At 35.5% G+C, this 19,281-nt stretch overlaps 1 protein-coding gene across 1 annotated transcript; it reads right to left on the bottom strand.

Moving 5' to 3' along the window:
• Nucleotides 1-1,260: 1,260 nt before the first annotated feature.
• On the bottom strand, nt 1,261-2,007 carry LOC115961401. Its single transcript, XM_031080392.1, has 2 exons — nt 1,848-2,007; nt 1,261-1,766 (listed from the first exon to the last, which is right to left on the bottom strand). The coding sequence occupies exons 1-2, from the start codon at nt 2,005-2,007 to the stop codon at nt 1,261-1,263; spliced, it is 666 nt and encodes a 221-aa protein (XP_030936252.1).
• Nucleotides 2,008-19,281: the final 17,274 nt, after the last annotated feature.

Genomic DNA, 19,281 nt, shown 5'->3' with positions numbered 1-19,281 from the left:
TTAAGATCCTAAAAAGCTTTTTCACACTCATCATCCCACCAAAATCCTCTCCATTTCTTTAAAAGTTGATAAAATGGATGGCAGCGATCCGAAAATTTAGAGATGAATCGATTAAGAGCGGCTAACATCCCAGTCAACACCTGTACTTCTTTCGGATTGCTCGGTGACTTGAGACGCTTCAAAGTTTTGATCTGATCGAGATTAACTTCTATCCCCCGGCTGGTGATTAAATATCCCAAAAATTTACCAGCTCCCACTCCAAAGGCGCATTTCTCTATGTTAAGGCGCAACCTATGTTGCCGCAATATCTCAAACACCCCCTGAAGATCCTCTGCATGTCGCGCTTCCTGCTTGTTCTTTACTACTATGTCGTCAATATACACTTTAACTGTACGCCCAATTTTGTCCCGAAACATCCTCATCATCATCCGTTGATATGTTGCCCCGACATTCTTTAGCTCAAAGGGCATTACGGTGTAATGATAGTTAGCGTCGGGAGATATGAATGCTATCTTCTCTCGGTCCTTGGCAGCCAAAGCGATCTGATAATATCCCTGAAAGACGTCCAAGAAACTCATCCTCGGGTGCCCATTGGTGGCATCTACCAACTGATCAATTTTTGGCATTGGAAATGGGTCCTTCGGGCATGGTCGGTTTAAATCCGTGAAATCTACACAGGCCCTCAATTTGTCGTTCTTCTTCTTGACAACCACGATATTCTGGAAAAAAGATCCCCTTTATCGCCTCGGCCTCCTTCAACCTCTTAACCTCCTGCCTTACTGCCTCAACATGCTCTTTGGCCGGCCTCCTCGGTTTCTGCTTCTTCGGGGGATATGAGGGGTCTACGTTAAGCTTGTGAACGATGAACCCGGGATCAACCCCGGTCACCTCATAAGGGCTCTAAGCGAAGACATCTATATTTTTAGTAAGAAACAACAACACCTGCACTCTATCTTCATCTTTCATACTTGCTCCAATCTGAAAATACTTATCAGTATCTGGTAATATCTTCACCCTTATTAACTCCTCAGTGCAGCAAGCCCCCATTCCTTTTCAGGGCTCCTATGATTGCTATAAAGGGACCTCTTGGGATGGATCTTTCCGCCAAACCTGCTCCTATTCGGATTTCTCTTTCTCCTTGTCTCCTATTAGTTGTTCGGTTTACTTTCCTCGATCGGCCTAATTCTCCCGCTTCCAATTAACTACGGCAATAAGACACTGTCTTGCCACTTGCTGGTTTTCTCTTATCACGACAATGCCCTACTCGGTAGGGAACTTGATCTTTATATGCAGGGTAGATGGAACAGCCTCCATTGAATGGATCCACGACCTTCCCAAGATCGCCGTATACAGAGAAAATGAAGTTACTATTGTAAATGTTACAACTACCTCTTTGCCCCTCATAATCACGGGAAGTGAAATTTGCCATTCCGGAATTACTACCTTACCATTGAACCCAACCAAGGGCGAACTATACTTCGCAAGGTCCTCCTTTTTCAATCCAAGCCCCCTGAATAGATCCAGATACATTACATCGGCCCCGCTTCCTTGGTCTACCATTACCCTTTTCACCAAGAAGCCACTTATTCGGGTCGTGACCACTAATGCGTCATCATGCAGTTGGATTTTCCCCTCAAAATCATCACCGTCGAAAGTGATAGGCTCCCGTGCAGACCTTATTTTCTTCTCTGGTGGCTGTACGCCTGAACAGCTCTTCACTGGTACTATAGTCAACACTCCTTTCCTTCTTCCTGCAATGAGCCTCTCTGGGGCAGCATGAATAACTTCAATTACCCCTACAGGGGGTGGAAGAGGGTTCCCCCTTTATCGAGTATCTTGCCCCGTACCTCTGTCCCTTGAGTCCAGCACAAATTCCTTTAAATGCTCGGCCTTAACCAACTGCCCGAGGTGATCCTTCAACACCTGACATTGTTCGGTAGTGTGACCTTTGTCCCGGTGATAGGTGCAGTACAAATTCTGATTCCTCCTAGATGGGTCTCCTCCCATCTTATTTGGTCACCGAAATTACGGCTCGTATTTGATCCGGTCAACAATCCTGTGTACCGGCTCCTTAAATGTCACATTTACTTCTCTTATCTGTGTTGCCGGTTCTTGAATCGTCAAGCCCCCTCGGGATCTGAGCGGAAAACCACTTTGTCGGGGACGATTCATCATCGGCGCTTTGCCCTTACTTTGCAGCCGGTCATCCTCCAGTCGTTTATATTCCTCAATGTGTCTCATAAGCTGCCTCATGTCTTCGGGAGGCTTCTTAGTTAATGACTCCCATAGTCCGGAGTCCTTAGGCAACCCCATTCTAAAAGAGCTTGCTGCAACCTTCTCATTATCCCCGCCTATCTCATTGTATAGCTCCCAATATCGGCTAGCATAACTACGAAGGGTCTCCCCTGCCCTCATTTTTATGGATAAAAGCACATCTACCAGTTGTGGTACACAGCTGCAAGTCATGAATCGAACGCCGAACTCCTAAATTAGCTCAGAAAAGCTATGTATGAAGCCCTTTTGTAGCCCATTAAACCACCTCAAAACGGTTGGTCCTAAACTCGGAGGAAATACCTTGCACATCAACGCATCGTTATAAGTATGTAGAGACATCATCTGAATATAATGACTAACGTGCTCTACTGGGTCTATTTTCCCGTCGAAGCAATTGAACGGTGGGCGGGTAAACCTGCTCAGCATTTCAGCCCATTCGATATCCTCTGAAAATGGGGACCGAGCTGCTTTTCGCAAAGCGTGACTCATAGCATCCATGGCAGCATTATGAGGCCACCTTTCCTCCAGGGAGACTGAATTCCTAACTACATGCTCCCGTGAACGTGAGTGATCTCGGTGTTGCCCTGACTTTCGGGAGCGTGACCGGTCCCGATGTCGTCGAGATCCCCGTGAATGCGAACGGTCTCGATGCTTACAGGATTCCCGGGAATGTGAATGACTTCGCTGTTGACGAGAACCGAACTGATTAGACCCCACCCCATATCTATTTCCCCCACTGTCGACTCTTCTGTCTTGGTAATCCCTGTCCTTTCTTCGACACCTGCCCCTTGCCTCCAGCTCCAAGTTTCTGACTAGTCTGCGTAGTCGTTCAAGCTCTCCATCTCTCTCCTCCCTTTGCCTATGTCCCGTAGCACCAGAGACTATCCGTTGGGTCTGGTATGATCCCTCTCCCATGCCAAACATTTCTTCTTGTTGACTGTGCTCCCTATCTTCTTACTCATCTTGCCTGTGCTCTCGCCAGCTAGATCCCCGAGAAGATCCTACGGATCCACTTTCCGCGTGCCTCTCCGAACGTCTTTCAGACATTTTTCCTGAGCTTGAGTCCCTTTAGAACCACAACATTGTAGGAGAGCCCCACGGTGGGCGCCAATTGTGTGCGCCAAAGATGAGGTTAACTTACTTGTATAGTGAGCTTGGATTTCCTACTTTGGGTCATTTTAGACACAAAGACTCAATGAGATCACTTCTCTCTCTCTCTCTCTCTCTCTCTCTCTCTCTCTCTCTCTCTCTCTCTGTGTTGCTTTTCTTTTCTATACTCTCTTTGTCTCTCTCTATTCCTCTCCCCAAAATTCCAACCCTTTCTCTTTCTTTAGCTTCTCCTATTTATAGCCAATTATTAGTGGGAGGGTTATCATTACTTTAAAAACTAGTGCAATGAGAGGTCCAATGTCATTAATTGTAAGTGGGCGTTTAGGTGAGAGTGGCTTTGGAAATGGTTCCCACTTCAGCAAATGTGCTCGGCGGCGACGTTCCCTAAGGCACTGTTGGGCACACAAAGGGTGGTGTGACCGAACAAATGCAACCTTGCTCGAGGACGACTTAATGAGCAAGATGCGAGCTAGAATCGGATGCCTGCTTCTTAGGCCTTTGAACAACACTCAGCTTGGGCTCGTAGCTTTTGTGGGCTCAGGGCGGGATCCTGAGCAGAGCAAAGGTTGGGCCCCTGGGTCATACTATTGACCCATAGTCCAAGGCCCAAATGGGCTTGGATATACGAGGCCGTACAGTACTCTAAACTTTAAAATTTAATAACCCACACCCTAATTTGGTTTTAATTTTCAATGTTCACCCACCCCAGGTACATATATATATATATATATATATATTTTGTGTTCATGTACAATGAACACAAAGAAGCCAAAAAAATTACAAAGGGAAAGTATTATGTATATAAAGGAAATGATATAAATGTTACAATGAAATCACCTTTCTTAAAACTCAACCAACCCATCATCGCACACCCTTGATGCAGTGGTCATTCCACAAGTATAAATGCTTGTGGGGTGTGGGGGGTAAGGGCTGGAGTTCAAGTCTCTAGGAGGGAGTTTCATACACATACACTTAGATTAGGCTAGAGTAGAAATTCTATCTTGTAAAAAAAAAAAAAAAAAAAAAACTCAACCGACCCAAAATTATAATAGCAATTACACCAAGTAACATGAACTTATATGATAATTTGGATGGTGAGTAGATATAGCAAAATAATTTCAAATTATTGTATTGATGACTATATGTTAAAGTTTAAGAGTGCATATTGCAAACACTACTGTTTTTTAGGGTTAATAGCTATTGTTAACCCCACTTTTGGGTGAATTGATAATTGTTAACCCTTCTTGATTTGAAAATCATGCGCCAACAATCAATGAAAACTAAAGATAATTTCTCCACTAAATTAAGAAGAGTACAATAAAAAGAAGGGTCATGCTAACGAGTGCCTTTAGGGTATTTGTTAACAATCTATTTTAAGAAAGTTTTGACATCACTTTTATGAGAAATGAAAAAAGTTGTCAAAACATTAATTTTTTTTTTCATAAAAATTTTCTTTAAATGGATTATTAACCAATGCCCTAAGGGCATTTGTCAGCATTTTCCTATAAAAGGAATTGAAAGGAACAACATTGATAGCTCAATAGGGTGCAAGTAAGCGAGTAACAAATCATCTTGTGAACCACAATAGCATAGTTTTCAAACAATACCTAATCATAAGCAATATGGATGAAATTTCACCACAACTTGACAAAACACAACTACCAAATAGTATTTACCAATTAATTGAAATGGAAGTAAGGCTGCCACTTTAGTCCCTCTTCTTATTCTTCAATGGACTTTCTTAGCATAGTGTGTACCACTTCCTATTAACCCTTGCTGACATGTCTCACATTTATTGGATTTTAATACTGCTAACATGGTATCATTTGATACTAAATAGATTTTTTATGCACAATGTGCTTGGGGGGTCTAAGGGGAAAGGGTTCAAATTGTAGGGTTAGCAGCATGTTATAATTATTTCTCAAAAAAAAAAAAAAAAAATACCTTCTCTATTCTCTAACCTTACCCTCATACTTTTCATAAAAGGCTGGTGTAGTAACAAATTCAAGAAACAATAATGTGTTAAACTTCAAGGCCGGCTCAATCACTAGGCATATTAGTTTGACTTTTGTTACTCTGTTAACAGGGACCATCGCCTTAATCTCCAAATCCTTCCCTGTGAGTCTATCCAAAAAAACTGGGATTTGTTATATCACTTATCTTTTTCTTTTTTAATTTTATCCTAGGATTTTTTTTAATATTAATATAGAACCGGTTCCTTTTATTTTAAGTATTTATTTTTATATTTTTTTAGATATGTTGTCACTTGTCATAAGTTATTATGCTTTTTAAAAATAACAAATATTTTAATCAAATCTGAATATCCATATAAAATTTAATATAATGAGAAAATATGAATTTAGAATTTACTTTGTATCAATATTAATTATTTGATAAATTAATTTTTAAGATATGTTCATTTAGTAAAGCTGCAATCTAAATTTATAATTTACTTTGTATCAATATTATCTTATTGATTTATGTGAGAAATTAATTTTTTAGATATGTTCATTTAGTAAAGCTGCATTCTTGCTTTGATAAATCAGGTTTTATTGTTTTATTCTTTTAAAAAAAAGTTCTATTATTTTATACTTTAAAATTTATTTTAATTAAATTATAGTTTTCCATTATAAATCATGTTTCATTTATTCATATATATTTTTCAATTATAAATGCCTATTAGAAAATATCCATTTATATATATATATATATATATATAGAGAGAGAGAGAGAGAGTGAGAGAGAGAGAGAGATGAAAAAAAAAAGGAAATTTATCTATGAATAAATTTGTTACTAGCATTTAAGAAAACACAACAAAACCAAGAAAAATATATTTTAAATAAATATAAAAATTAAATTAATATTATTTTATTAATATTTAAATATAAGATAAGAAAAAACCTCACTTAAAAGTTTCGCCTTATACCCCAAAATTGGTTAAGCTAGCCTTGTGTTAAAGAGCTAAAATATTCAAGCTAAAACTAATTCATGGATATGGCAAATCATTACCTATGTAGAACACAAGATGCACAAGTTTCCCCCACAATAGTTAAAACCCATGAGCCAATAGCCACTTAATTTATCACATCATTCAAAATAGAGGGTTAATATAAAATGTTGATAATTTGATTTCAACCTACAATTTTTCTTCTCCTAAACCTTCTCACCAAGCAATTATCGCACGACTTACACTCTTCCTCCCTCAATATGCTACACAAATTTCTTTAATCATAGATTTGAAATGTTATTCAATAATTATAAAACTAAAAAGGTACTTATTCAAAAGCTTATAAACTAAGAGGATGTTATCTTTTCCACAACTTTTCCAATACCAAAATGTTTTCCACTAATGAAGAATCCAAGGTTCAAGATTCCGAAATTTCTTTTTCATTTTTTAGACTATCCCGATCAAGGATGTCAATACCGTACCGGAGGCCGTACCGGTTTGGCCACCGGTACGATATATTTCGGATACCGGTCAATACCGGTGTACCGTTTCGGGTTTACCGCTATTTTTTATATTTATAAATATATATATATATATATATATATATATATGTATGTATGTGTTTGTGTATATATATATTATAATAAATATAAAAGTTTACCATAAAACATTTCCTCAATTTAGAACTAATTATTCATGGTTTTAGACTTTAGTATCAATTAAAAGGGAAAAAAAATAAAAAAATAAAATAGAAAGCTTAAAAGTTACCATTGCATACTAAGAAAACAAATAATACTAATAAGTTAATACAAATAAGTTACCATTTTGTCCTAACAAAAATTCAAAAATTACAAAACTTAAAAAAAAAAAAAAAACTTTTTTCTGTACCGGCCGGTACGCCCGGTACCGGCCGGTATTGCCCGAAATTGGCCGGTACGGCCGGTACGAGGCCGGTACGCCGGTATTTTTTCCGGTACGAAACAGGAGGGTCGAGTGTACCGGATTGTTGGCCGGTACGGTATATTCCGGCCGGTACGGCCGGTACGGTACGGTATTGACATCCATGATCCCGATACCTAATATTACCATCATTCAATTAAATATTCCCAAAATATTAGCACACTGAAAAAATGTGATACATTCCCACACTTCCTCCACCTCAAAAATTCATAATGTGGTATTTAAGTTCCTTTTCTTTTACACGAGCTCAAATATTCATAACTTGGTATTTCGATTTCTGTTTTTCGTACACCCCTCATTCGTACAGAGCTGCGCCTAAGATTTAAGAAAATCAAAAAATTTTAAAAGTGAAATTTAAATATTCTAGCTTATCATTTGCTACAATTCCTCGATTGGCAACCAAATAAAGCACGTGTTCCGGTGTTTAACAAAATCACAATTCAAAATATAAATAAATAGATCTGAAATTATTATTAGACTCCTATAAGATTTGAGCACAGAGGTACAAAATAACTAAGAAAGGAATATTTAATCGGGTAAAAATTCTGAGCCAATTGCTTATCATATTTACCACTTTAGGAGAGAATATCTCCTGAGACGAATGTGACCCACATGTCATTGAGACATAGGTCTTATGAGACCGTTTCATACAAGAATTTTCTCCACTTTATAGAGCTTAGATTTGTATTCCAAAATTTACATGGGATTTTTTTAAAAACTTTTTATGAAAAACGAAAAATTAATTCATTGTTTTAAATGCAAGGGTTGGATTAAGGGTGTCCTGTTACTTGCCTTATCCTTTCTTGGGAGAGGGGAAAACTATTGTGAGGCTAAAAAGGGGGCAGGTATGAGATACTTTCTCCTTGCCATCAATAATATGAGAGAGAGAGAGAGAGAGAGAGAGAGAGAGAGAGAGATAATATTTTGGAGTCTTTTGGTTGAATATTGCAAAAAAGTAAGTTTGTTTGTGATATGAGAACTGTTGAAAGTTCTTTAGCGAAATGAGGAAAGAAGTAAATTTTGGCTACACCGTTGCCGAAATTCTAACAAAAAGTATGAGAAAGGAGAAAGAAATGATGTGATAGATTGAGTGAAAAGAAATTTGAATTCAGTAACCTCATTACCTAAATTTCTGCCCAAATTCCAAAGCTGCCTAGATGAAGTGCTTGATAGATGAGTGGCCGAAAAGGAAAAAGCAATTGTGGTAACCAAGTTGCCAAAATTGTAGAGGAGGTGAGAGAAAATTTATTGGGAATTGTGGCAATGAAATTGCTGAAAATAGAGGAGAAAAAAAAAAAAAAAAGGAATTATGGCAATCAAGTTGCCGAAATTGGAGAAAATAGGAGAGAGAAAAATTGATTTATGGCAATGAAGTTGCCGAGAATTGGAGGGGGAAAAAAAAGAACTGTGGCAACCAAGTTGTCAAAAATTGGAGGAGAGAAATATTTTACCAAATTCTATGCAAGTACATAGATTCTTATTCTCCAAAAAAAAAAAAAAAAAAAAAAAGAGAGAGAGAAGAAGAAGAAGAAGTACATAAATTCTTATTCTGTGTTAATGCTAATATGTGAATATGTTGTAGAACCTATTCATGCATGCCCCCGAAGAGAGAAAATTATGGAAGAAAAAGATGATTGATGTGCTTATACACTGTAAAAAAAAAAATTAAAAAAAGAAGAAGATTTTTTGCATGATTTGCCACAAAGAAACAAGATTCTTGTGTTTGATTCTTTGTAGAGATTCTTTACTGACGCATTGACAAGATAAAAGTAAAAGTGAATATGTGTTTATAGTTAAGTAATTTGCAAAGAATCAAACACAAGAATCTTGTTTCTTTGTGGCAAATCATGCAAAGAATCTTTTTTTTTTTTTTTTTTTTTTTTTAAATTACAGTGTATAAGCACATCAATCATCTTTTTCTTCCATAATTCTCTCTCTTCAGGGCATGCATAAATAGGTTTTGCAACATATTCACATATTAGCACTAGTATAGAATAAGAATTTATGTACTTCTCTCTCTTTTTTTTTTTTTTTTTTTTTGAAAATAAGAATCTATGTACTTGCATAGAATTTAGTAAAATATTTCTCTCCTCCAATTTTCGGCAACTTAGTTGCCACAATTCCTTTTTTTTTTCTCCAATTTTCGGCAACTTGATTGCCACAAATCAATTTTTCTCTCTCCTTTTTTCTCCAATTTCAACAACTTGATTGCCACAATTCCTTTTTTTTTTCTCCATTTTCGGCAACTTCATTACCACAATTCCCATTAAATTTACTCCCTCCTCCCCTATAATTTCGGCACCTTGATTGCCACAATTTTTTTTCTCCATTTCCTGCAACTTCATTGCCACAATTCCCATTCAATTTTCTCTCTCCTCCCCTACAATTTCAGCAACTTGCTTTGCCACAATTGCTTTTTCCACTCCTCATTCGGGCATTTCATCTAGGCAGCTTTAGAATTTGGGCAGAAATTTCAGTAATGAGGTTACTGAAATTCAAATTTCTTCTCACTCCATCCATTGCATAATTTCTCTCTCCTCTCTCATACTTCTTAGAATTCAGCAACTGTGTTGCCGAAATTTGCTTATTTCCTCATTTCGTCAAATAATTTTCAACAGTTTCCATATCACAAATAAACTTACTTTTTTGCAATATTCAACCAAAAGACTCTAATATTTTTGGAGTGATAAGAAAATATGTACACAAAAATAATTATATAATAGGATATGTAGAAAAATATTAAATTCTAAATACAAATAATTTACAAAAATATTAAATAAAAAAAATATATACATTCAAGTTAGGGTGGCTTGAGCAAAACCCATCCTCTTGTCACTACTTTGGGGTTATTATCCCTGCTCACTATATTTTCATGAAAAATTATTTGTCCTTTGTTACGAAACACTCTATTAGCATTTCTATCCAAAATAAAGCACTTTTATCTCAACAAAGAAAAAATCCTACCAAATAGTCACTAGTTTTCTTTTTGTTTCAGCATAAAACATCTTTTGAAAAATGTTTAGTTCTTTTTCAAGTGTTTAGGGTGGCAAAAAAATTTAGTCTAACCGAAATCATTTTCTATTGACTAGGAAAAATACTCTTTTTAGAACTAAAAATGTTATGCCCCTTATGTAGGGGTGTGTATTCCACCAACTCAACCCAACGAAACCAACCCAACCCAAAGCCTAGGGTTTTTTCATGGATTAGTGGATTAGAATTTTTGTAAGCCTCTAGAGGGGTTAGGTTCGAGTTAGTAATTCTTTCAATCCATCTAATCCAACTCGAATTGAGATATACAAGAGCATGTTTGATAAACTGTAATAAACACTATAATATAATAGCTATTTCTATGGCTTAGATATTCGGTAGTTTAGTTATGTTTTTATTTTAGGGAACATGCATTTTTTATAAATAGCTATTCTTTAAGATTCTAATAGCTATGAATAGATATTCTAAAACATGTTGTAATAACTATTCATGTAATAATTTCAAAAATTAATATATTTCCAAATATACAAACTTTCCATATGCATATAAAATTATAAAAAAATATATCAAAAAAAAAAAATTCTCTCTCAATTTTTTTAAATAATATTATTATTTTTTTTAATATATAACTGTATAAGTAATATATTTCCTAATTATAGATCTTAAATTTTATTCTAATTTTACAACTTAGAATCAAGCCTATGAATAAGTTTAATTATTCTATTATAAGTTATAACACATTTATTCTTAATAATAAAGATTCTCAATAAAAAAGATTAATATTCATGTTGTAATTTTCATTCATTGTGCCAAACGCGTTTTAAGTGTATTTTATTACTATTTTTTTTAGTTTGATTTATTTGGTATTATGATAATTATTTTAATGAATTTAGAATATAATTTTGCATGTTATGGGAATTACAATGATTTTATTGGGTTAAGAAATGAGAATCTCTCAACCCAATGAGATCAAATTGGGTTGAAAAGCCCTCCTACTTCATCCATGCACACCCTCCCTTTGATATCTCTCTCTCTCTCAAGAAATGAGAATCTCTCAACCCAATGAGATCAAATTGGGTTGAAAAGCCCTCCTACTTCATCCATGCACACCCTCCCTTTGATCTCTCTCTCTCTCTCTCTCTCTCTCTCTCTCTCTCTCTCTCTCTGTGAAATAAACAAAATACAAAAAGCATTAAAATTGATTATTAAAAAAAAAAAACTTAAAATTTTCTAAATTGACCTAAACACCCTCACATGACTAAAATAACCCCCCCCCCCCCCCCAAAAAAATGACAAAAATACATAATAAAACCTTCAAAATGATAGAAATACCCATAAATTCTCTAAAATTGTCAAAACCTTTAATATGTTTGGCTCAATTCATTTTATACTATATATTTTTGGGGTCAATTTAATTCAATTTTGATTTTGACTAAATTGCATTAAACATTTTACGCCTCTAAGCTAAAACTAGTTTTGCGCACAAATTAATGTGACAAGAAATATGCTTGATGTCATATAAACAAGACAAAATAAATTTCTTAAATACTTTTTTGTGTAGCATTTAAAAGTTCACGTATCATTTTGCAAATCCAATGTAGTAAAATTTGTGATATTCCTAACATTACTCTTTTTCAAATGGTTATCTAATTGGCGTGTTACCTTTAAGGCATATAATTGCCAAATTCTAGCACTAACAAAAGAAGAACAAAGAGTAAAGCCCGAGTCATGAGAACTAACGAGCAGTGCATCTCCAACATTCTGCAACTCAACGTTGTATTTTGTTGAAAAGGTTAAGCACTCTGGTTCTTTTCCCACCTTTTGATTTAAAAAAGGCACGAATCTGCAATGTTGGTTGGAAGCATGGCTCACAAACAAACTATTAAATTTTTTTTTTCATCACCTGCCTTAATTTTCTTCTATCCCTCGATCAGGTGAGAATTCAGAATAAATATATAACAGCATTAGCCTGTGACAAAATACATTACAAAAGCAGAAATCAGGAGAAAACGTATAGATCATGGATAGATACAGGAAAATATTTAGATATGCTACTACCACATCATGAGTCACTCATGCACCCTCTCTTGGGAACAGGCTCAGATGCTTGGAACTTTTTAGATTAATCTTCATTAAAAAGGCCCCAAGAAAATCCCAACTTGGAGATTTGAGCCACCCCTTTCTAGTCATCTTTGCAAGACAACACTGTTGATCAGCTCATAGAACTGTAAAACAAAATCGCATTCCTATTATCAGCTAGTACAAGTTAAGATATCAATCTACATATCCATGTATTAGTAATCTAGTATTGCAATTAGTGATTTCCACTCATTTGTCTCCAGTATAGATCAGCTTAACAAGAAATGTGTCTAAGGGGTCCTCTTCAGCTTACTTTGATAAGGCTAGAGATGCAACTGATTCCATCCTCGCATCTTTCCTGTATAAACATTGTGTAACTATGCCCCCTTCAGGTCAACAAAACCACTTGGATTTTAATAAAGGTACATGATTTAGTACTATGAGCATTAGATTGACATCAAGACTCAAAATTGACTGAATACTCAAAATTGACATCACCATCCATAGGATATACTCATCATTTAAACATCCTAAGGAATTTCAATGTCAGACTTGAAAATTCTTGAGCATCATAATCAACCCACCGCTCCATTAGGTAATCAAATTCCATTCAAACATCTTATCGCATGGCTTATTTATTTGTTATTGGTAATTACTCACACAGGTGGGTCTTGAACCCAAGACCTCTTCCTCCAATGTGCTCTTACAGGGGATTAGGTGCCACTTGAACTTGAGTTCATTAGCATCCCTTTGCAAATTTCTCAACCCAATTTTAGTCTAGGACCAATGTGAACTCAAGCTGAGAGATATTGCAAATTCAATTTTCAGGCCACCATTTACAATGGTCCATCAATCACAAGACAGTAAATCTACAACTAACTTGGGACATTCACAAACCTGTCTGAAAAACTTAGTTCATGCAGTGATTTTTATTTAGTGACATCAATGCAAGAAGGGCAGCATTAAGTACAAGGAAGAGCAACTCCTAAGAACCCTTCTGCTAAGTGTAAAGCATTTGCAGGCATTAAGATACAAGACTCCTGAAATCAAAGGAAACAACAATGAATAAAAGATCTAGTATTCATCATAGTGTAGATGAAATGCCATTATCATATTCATCAATGGCATTGTTCTAAAGATACACCACCTTATCTGACATGAAAATATGTATCATCATATGATCCATAAATCCTTGTATCATTACAACTGCTAGGGTTAAAGGTAAAATTGTTTGACTGAGAAGTAGTGGAATATAATCCTTATGAAAATCTGTTACTGCAATGAACTAAATTGAACTTACTTGAGCACTCAAAGAAAGTTTAATTATAAGACCGGACATTCACAAACATCCACCATATACTGTAAAATCAATAAAATATTCACCCAAAACCCACTTCAGATCCCAATCGTAGAGCTGATAGAAGAACTAAAAAAAGCTTGACCTGAAAACCAAATGAAAGTTGTAGATGGAAATGACTTCATGTCCAAACTCCACATATCAAACTAATTGATTGCTAAAGTGCATCCAACTGAAGAAAAGAAATCGCAGTTGCTTCAATTAAAAACAAAAACAAAAACATAATATGATGAACACTCTGATCAATATCAAAGCTGAAAAAGGGAAGCAACAATAAATCAAAAATAAAAATAAACATCACAAGGAAAATACTCCTATCCACATCCATATCTTCCTTCAAATAACTGAAACTTATGTTCACAGAATTGGGATAACAGACATTTACATCATTATAATGAATAATAGGATAGTTATTATTATTTTTATTAAAATTAGTATAGTCATTATAGTTATAAAGTGGAACATTTTTTATATATTAATTAATTTTATAATATATATATATATATATTATGAATAATTTTTTAGGGAAAAACTGTAGTTAAAAGGGTAGTTGACTTTACTGTCGCTTATAAAAGTCAAAAGCCAAAATACCTTGTGGGCCGGGTAGTTGACTTTAATGTCGCTTACAAAAGTTAAAAACCAAAATACCTTGTGGGCCTGATCTCTGCACAAACATCTACTACGTAAATGCTGTAACCTTTGTTCCGCACTCAATTCCTGGCAAAAATGGCCCATTACCATCAATTTTGGAAATAATTTGCTCAGAAATACTGTTTCCGAACTATATAGCAATCTACCACTTTTTCGGGCCTATAGCGGCGTTTTCCTGAAAATTTTTTTTATAAGTCCCATAACAGGTTCAAGGGGCCCTATAGTGGCGTTTTTAAGCCCTATAGTGACGTTTTTGGGCCCTATAGCGGCGTTTTCCTGCAAAATTTTTTTGTAAGTCCCATAACAGTTTCAAGGGGCCCTATAGTGGCGTTTTTAAGCCCTATAGTGACGTTTTTGGGCCCTATAGCGGCGTTTTCCTGCAAAATTTTTTTTATAAGTCCCCATAACAGGTTCAAGGGGCCCTATAGTGGCGTTTTTTAAGCCCTATAGTGACGTTTTCGGGCCCTATAGCGGCGTTTTCGAAAAAAGTGGTATTTCCCTAATTATTTCCGAAACAGTGCTCTGTTGCTAAATATTTCAAAAATTAATGCTAATGGGCCATTTTTGCCCTCAATTCCTTCCTCCAATTCTTTCTTTTCAACCAGGCCGTTATCAGCAACAAGTTTTCAAGAAATGTTGATCCTTTACAACTATTATCACCTTTTGAGGGTACACTGTTCTTCAAAGTGTTTCCAGAATTACAATCAAAACATCACTAAGCATTACAATTCAAAAGTCATAACTAGTGATTATATGACTCATAAGTTCAATTAATTATGATTTTCTTAAGAATCACACATACATTAGATGCTTTTTTTAAGGGAAAAAAATGGGAAGGTAATCCTAGATAAGTCCTTGTCTTGTCAGCTGAATCGGTAATCTAATATAGGGATAATTACAGCAAACCTACCTGGGGTTTGGCTTGTTTTCACTTTACTTACCCGTGGTTTAAAACTTTACACTTTGCCCACCTAAGGTTACTTCTGTTAGCCTTCCATAACCTATCTCTCCGTTTGTCGTTAGAAAAACAAATTTTTAGGCAAAAACAAATATAACAAGAATAAAAAAGTTAGGGTTTTTCATTGTTCTTGAACTTTAATGAGAACAAATTGGAGGAACAAACAACAAACCCATATTTAGTCCCAAAGAAAAAAAATAAATTTAAACCCAGATTAATTGAAATTCCCTTAAACATTCCCCAACCCATAACAAACACAACTCCAACTACACAAAAATCAATCCAAACCAAACAAATCAACCCATAAAAATCAACCAAAGAATTAACCCAAACCAAGTAATCAACCCACAAATTTGGATATGCGAGAACGACTACAAAAATCGACCAAAGAATCAACCCACAAATTCCGATTTGTGAACATGTCGAAGCACGTCCACCCACCATGCACCAGCAACCACCGCACCCACTTGGGAAACCACCACACCCACCGCAAAAATCAACCCAAAAATAATTACAAACCCAGTAACCATCTCACAAATCAAACTAAACCCATCACCCACCGACAAAGCAAACAAATATCAACACAAACCCACAAAAATCAACCTTCAGACACCCAGATTTGCCATTACCAATTCAAACATCTACTACCACCAGATCACAACCAAAACTTAGTACCACCACCACCTATTGGTGTTGATCAGTGCATATGGGAGAGAGAGAGAGAGAGACAGAGTCAGGTGAGAATAGAGAGTGATTCAGCAGGGAGAGGAAAAGGAGGAGAGAATAAAAAACAGATTTATTAGTAGTAGTGAGCAATATGTCTTAATCTGGGGATAGTCCAAGTATCCCAGGTTGGCAACATCGAAGAAATCGAATAGAGCTCGGATTTTGAGATTCCTCTCGTCCTTGGTCTCCTGCAATGCCTGAAGCATGTGATCCATGGAAATGGGTCCACCTTTCTTCTTCTTGCTCTTGCTGTTCAGGTTGGGGTTGGAATTGGGATTTAGATTAGGACGCCATTGGTTTTGGTTTTGGTTTTGAGTGTTAGTTCTTGTGGGTCTGTGTTTGTGTAGCTAGGTGTGGTGGGTCTGGGTTTTGAAGAGGGATTTGCTTTGGTTTTGGTTTGAGATTTGAGAGAGAACTAAGGTGAAGCCGTGTATGATTTTTGTGAATGACTGAAAGTATCTGAAAGGATTTTTGTAAAATTAGAGTAGAGCACTTTCAAGTGTAGGATTTTTGTAAATGTTTTTTAGGATTTGTACGAATATGAAAATTTTATTTGGATTGATTGGCTCAAGTCTGTTCATGCAAGACAAAGTGTGTTCTTGAACCCAAGCTACAAAACCCCCTCTTTGATCTTGTTTGTTTGAGTTTTTTCTGTTATTTTTTGTTTTTAAAGGAGAGAGACATAAAAGTGAAGATAAAATACATTTTTACTCTTGATTTTAACAGAGGTGGGTAACGGATTGAAGTTCAGGTGGACAAAGTGTAAAGTTTTAAACCATGGATAGGCAAAATGAAAACGGACCATATCACAGGTGGGTTTACTGTAATTATCCCTCTAATATATGTATGGTACTGCTATTCTATATGCGTGTGCTCATTGTGGACCATTAGTAAAGTTGTTGAGCCTAATTTTTCGGGAAAAAAAGGAAGTAAGGTCATTAAGCCTAAATTACAGAGTGAAAGAGGCCATGTGTTACTACTTACTAGTGATAAACAGTAATATGACTACGAAGTACAAAGGGGAAAGTTCCTAGAAGGGAAAGGAATTGGGAAGTAGTGTATTAGAATGGAGCCACTGAAATTCTGTCACAATTCTTTAATAAAATTACGAGGGAGCAAGGGGCATATTCATTAACAATGTAGGACTTCTACAAAAGTAGGTCATCACTTAAGTGATCACATGTATGATAAAATCACTAAAGAGAACATTCACATCTATTAAATATGGCAAAAAACTAGGAATTCATACCTCATTACGTTTTCCAACTTTGAAGAAATAATCAGAAATTGATCAAAATTGACAAAAATTTATCCAGGGTTATAAAAGACAATTTTGTACAAGATATAGACATGCAATATAAAAGAAAATACTTATTATACACACACACATAAAAGAAAATTTTACTAATGTGCATTATTTGAACTAGAAGTTTATAAGAAGACCCTCCGCAATAAAATTTTTTCTTGCAGCTATGTCAAAGATTAGTTTTTTGCATTGGCACAATATGTGTCCAAAATTCCCAGCAGACCTGAAATGAACTATAGTAATGAACCAGATCATATAATGATTTTTTTTTTTTTTTTTTGATAAGTCCAGATGATATAGTTGATACCATTAGGTGGTCATGTGATTTCTCATGTAACAAATTGGATGCAGTTGCCCCAATGTTTAAGCAAAGAGTAACGCACCAAAATCCAGCATCATCTTTAGACCTTTGGAAGCAAGGCATGCAAGCCAAGAATTTTGGCCCTAGAAAAAGCAGCGATTCATCAATAGCATTCTTAAAACAGAACTCCCAATGCCATTCAAATGCTGAGGAAATCGAGCCATAGTCTAATAAAATCCAACAAAATGTTCATAGGAAGGAGCACAAGATAGATTTCCTTTACTCCTTCGCTTACATAACAAATCAACTAATGTTACAACTTCACCAAAATCAAATTATATTCACAATGAGAGGAAGAGATAAGCACAACTTCTATAGTCCATAAAAAAGATCTCAATAGCCAGGATTCGAACTCCACTCATGTCAACCAGTAAAAAAATGTAGAGCTTCCATGTTCTTATAAAACCAGACAAGCAACATGATAACAGACAGGCATAATGGTCTAACATTTTATGCAAACATACAAGCATAGTGAGAAAGAAAAATGTCATCCCCATGTCCAGAACATAAGATAAAGAACCTTAGAGGCTGTTTGGATCATTTTTTTTATTACTCAATTTCTGTCACTCATCACTTAAAATACCCTACCCCGTTTGGCACCATCACTCATCACTCATTACTCAATATTTTTCACACTATTTGTGGGCCCCATACCTATCACTTAGTGCAGATTTTTTTTATTTTTATTTTTTTATAAGTACCAAAACTCACCGAACCCAATGAAGAAAAAAAAAAAAAAAAAAAGAAGAAGAAGAAGAAACCCAAAACTGAAGACCGAACCAATGAAAGAAGAAGGGAAAAAAAAAAAAAAAAAAAAAAAATAGGAAGAACACTAAAGACCGAACTAGGAGAAGAAAGGAAAAAAAAAAGTCAAAAGGTGGTCAAAAAGTGTGGCTGAGTTATGACTAGTGGGTCCTATGTGTGTTTAATTACAAAAATTCCATTGAGTTATGAGTTTTGGAAACTGAAAATAGCTAAAATGTGTTTTCAATTTCCATAACTCATAACTCAAGAATCAGAGAATTGAGTGATAGAAACAGAGTTATCGTGCGCCAAATGGATATTGAGCATGGATCCCACCATTTTTGAGTTATGAGTTATGGAAACAGGCCATCCAAACAGCCTCTTAGCTTTTCAAAGCTCTCTGTTTCCTCTTTTTTTTTTTTTCAAAGTCAGGAGCTGCAGATAGAGAAGTTCATAAGAACTTTCTCAAACAATATGGCAGCCAAACTTTCAAATGATTGAAAAAGAAATTCAAGAGTTTTGCTGGATTATAATTACATATCATAAAAGCATCCCAGAGTACAAATAAATTAAAAAAGAAAAAAGTGGGAAATAAAGCACTGCAATGAGGCAAAGAATATTCATTCCTGTACAAGAGTAATTGGGTACATAATTTCCAGATTTGAAAACCAAAACCAATACTACAATATGTAACCATTCTTCCTGCTTTTAACAAAGATGTGATTTCATCAAACTACAGAATATCCTATTCTAATCTCCTATCAACCTATCCCCCCCCCCCAAAAAAAAAAAAAAAAACACAATATGCCTTGATAAAAAT

This window comes from Quercus lobata, chromosome 2, assembly GCF_001633185.2.
Source record: "Quercus lobata isolate SW786 chromosome 2, ValleyOak3.0 Primary Assembly, whole genome shotgun sequence".
Taxonomy (NCBI): Eukaryota; Viridiplantae; Streptophyta; class Magnoliopsida; order Fagales; family Fagaceae; genus Quercus; species Quercus lobata.
The sequence above is the reverse complement of the archived record's forward strand: the minus strand, read 5'-3'. Positions and strand labels throughout refer to the sequence as shown.

Bases quoted from the DNA above. Each gene is read 5' to 3' on its own strand.
- LOC115961401 (XM_031080392.1), bottom strand. From the start codon at position 2,007: ATGGGAGGAGACCCATCTAGGAGGAATCAGAATTTGTACTGCACCTAT. The intron at 1,767-1,847 runs GTACGGGGCAAG...ATGCTGCCCCAG, and splicing joins GCTGGACTCAAGGGACAGAG to AGAGGCTCATTGCAGGAAGA.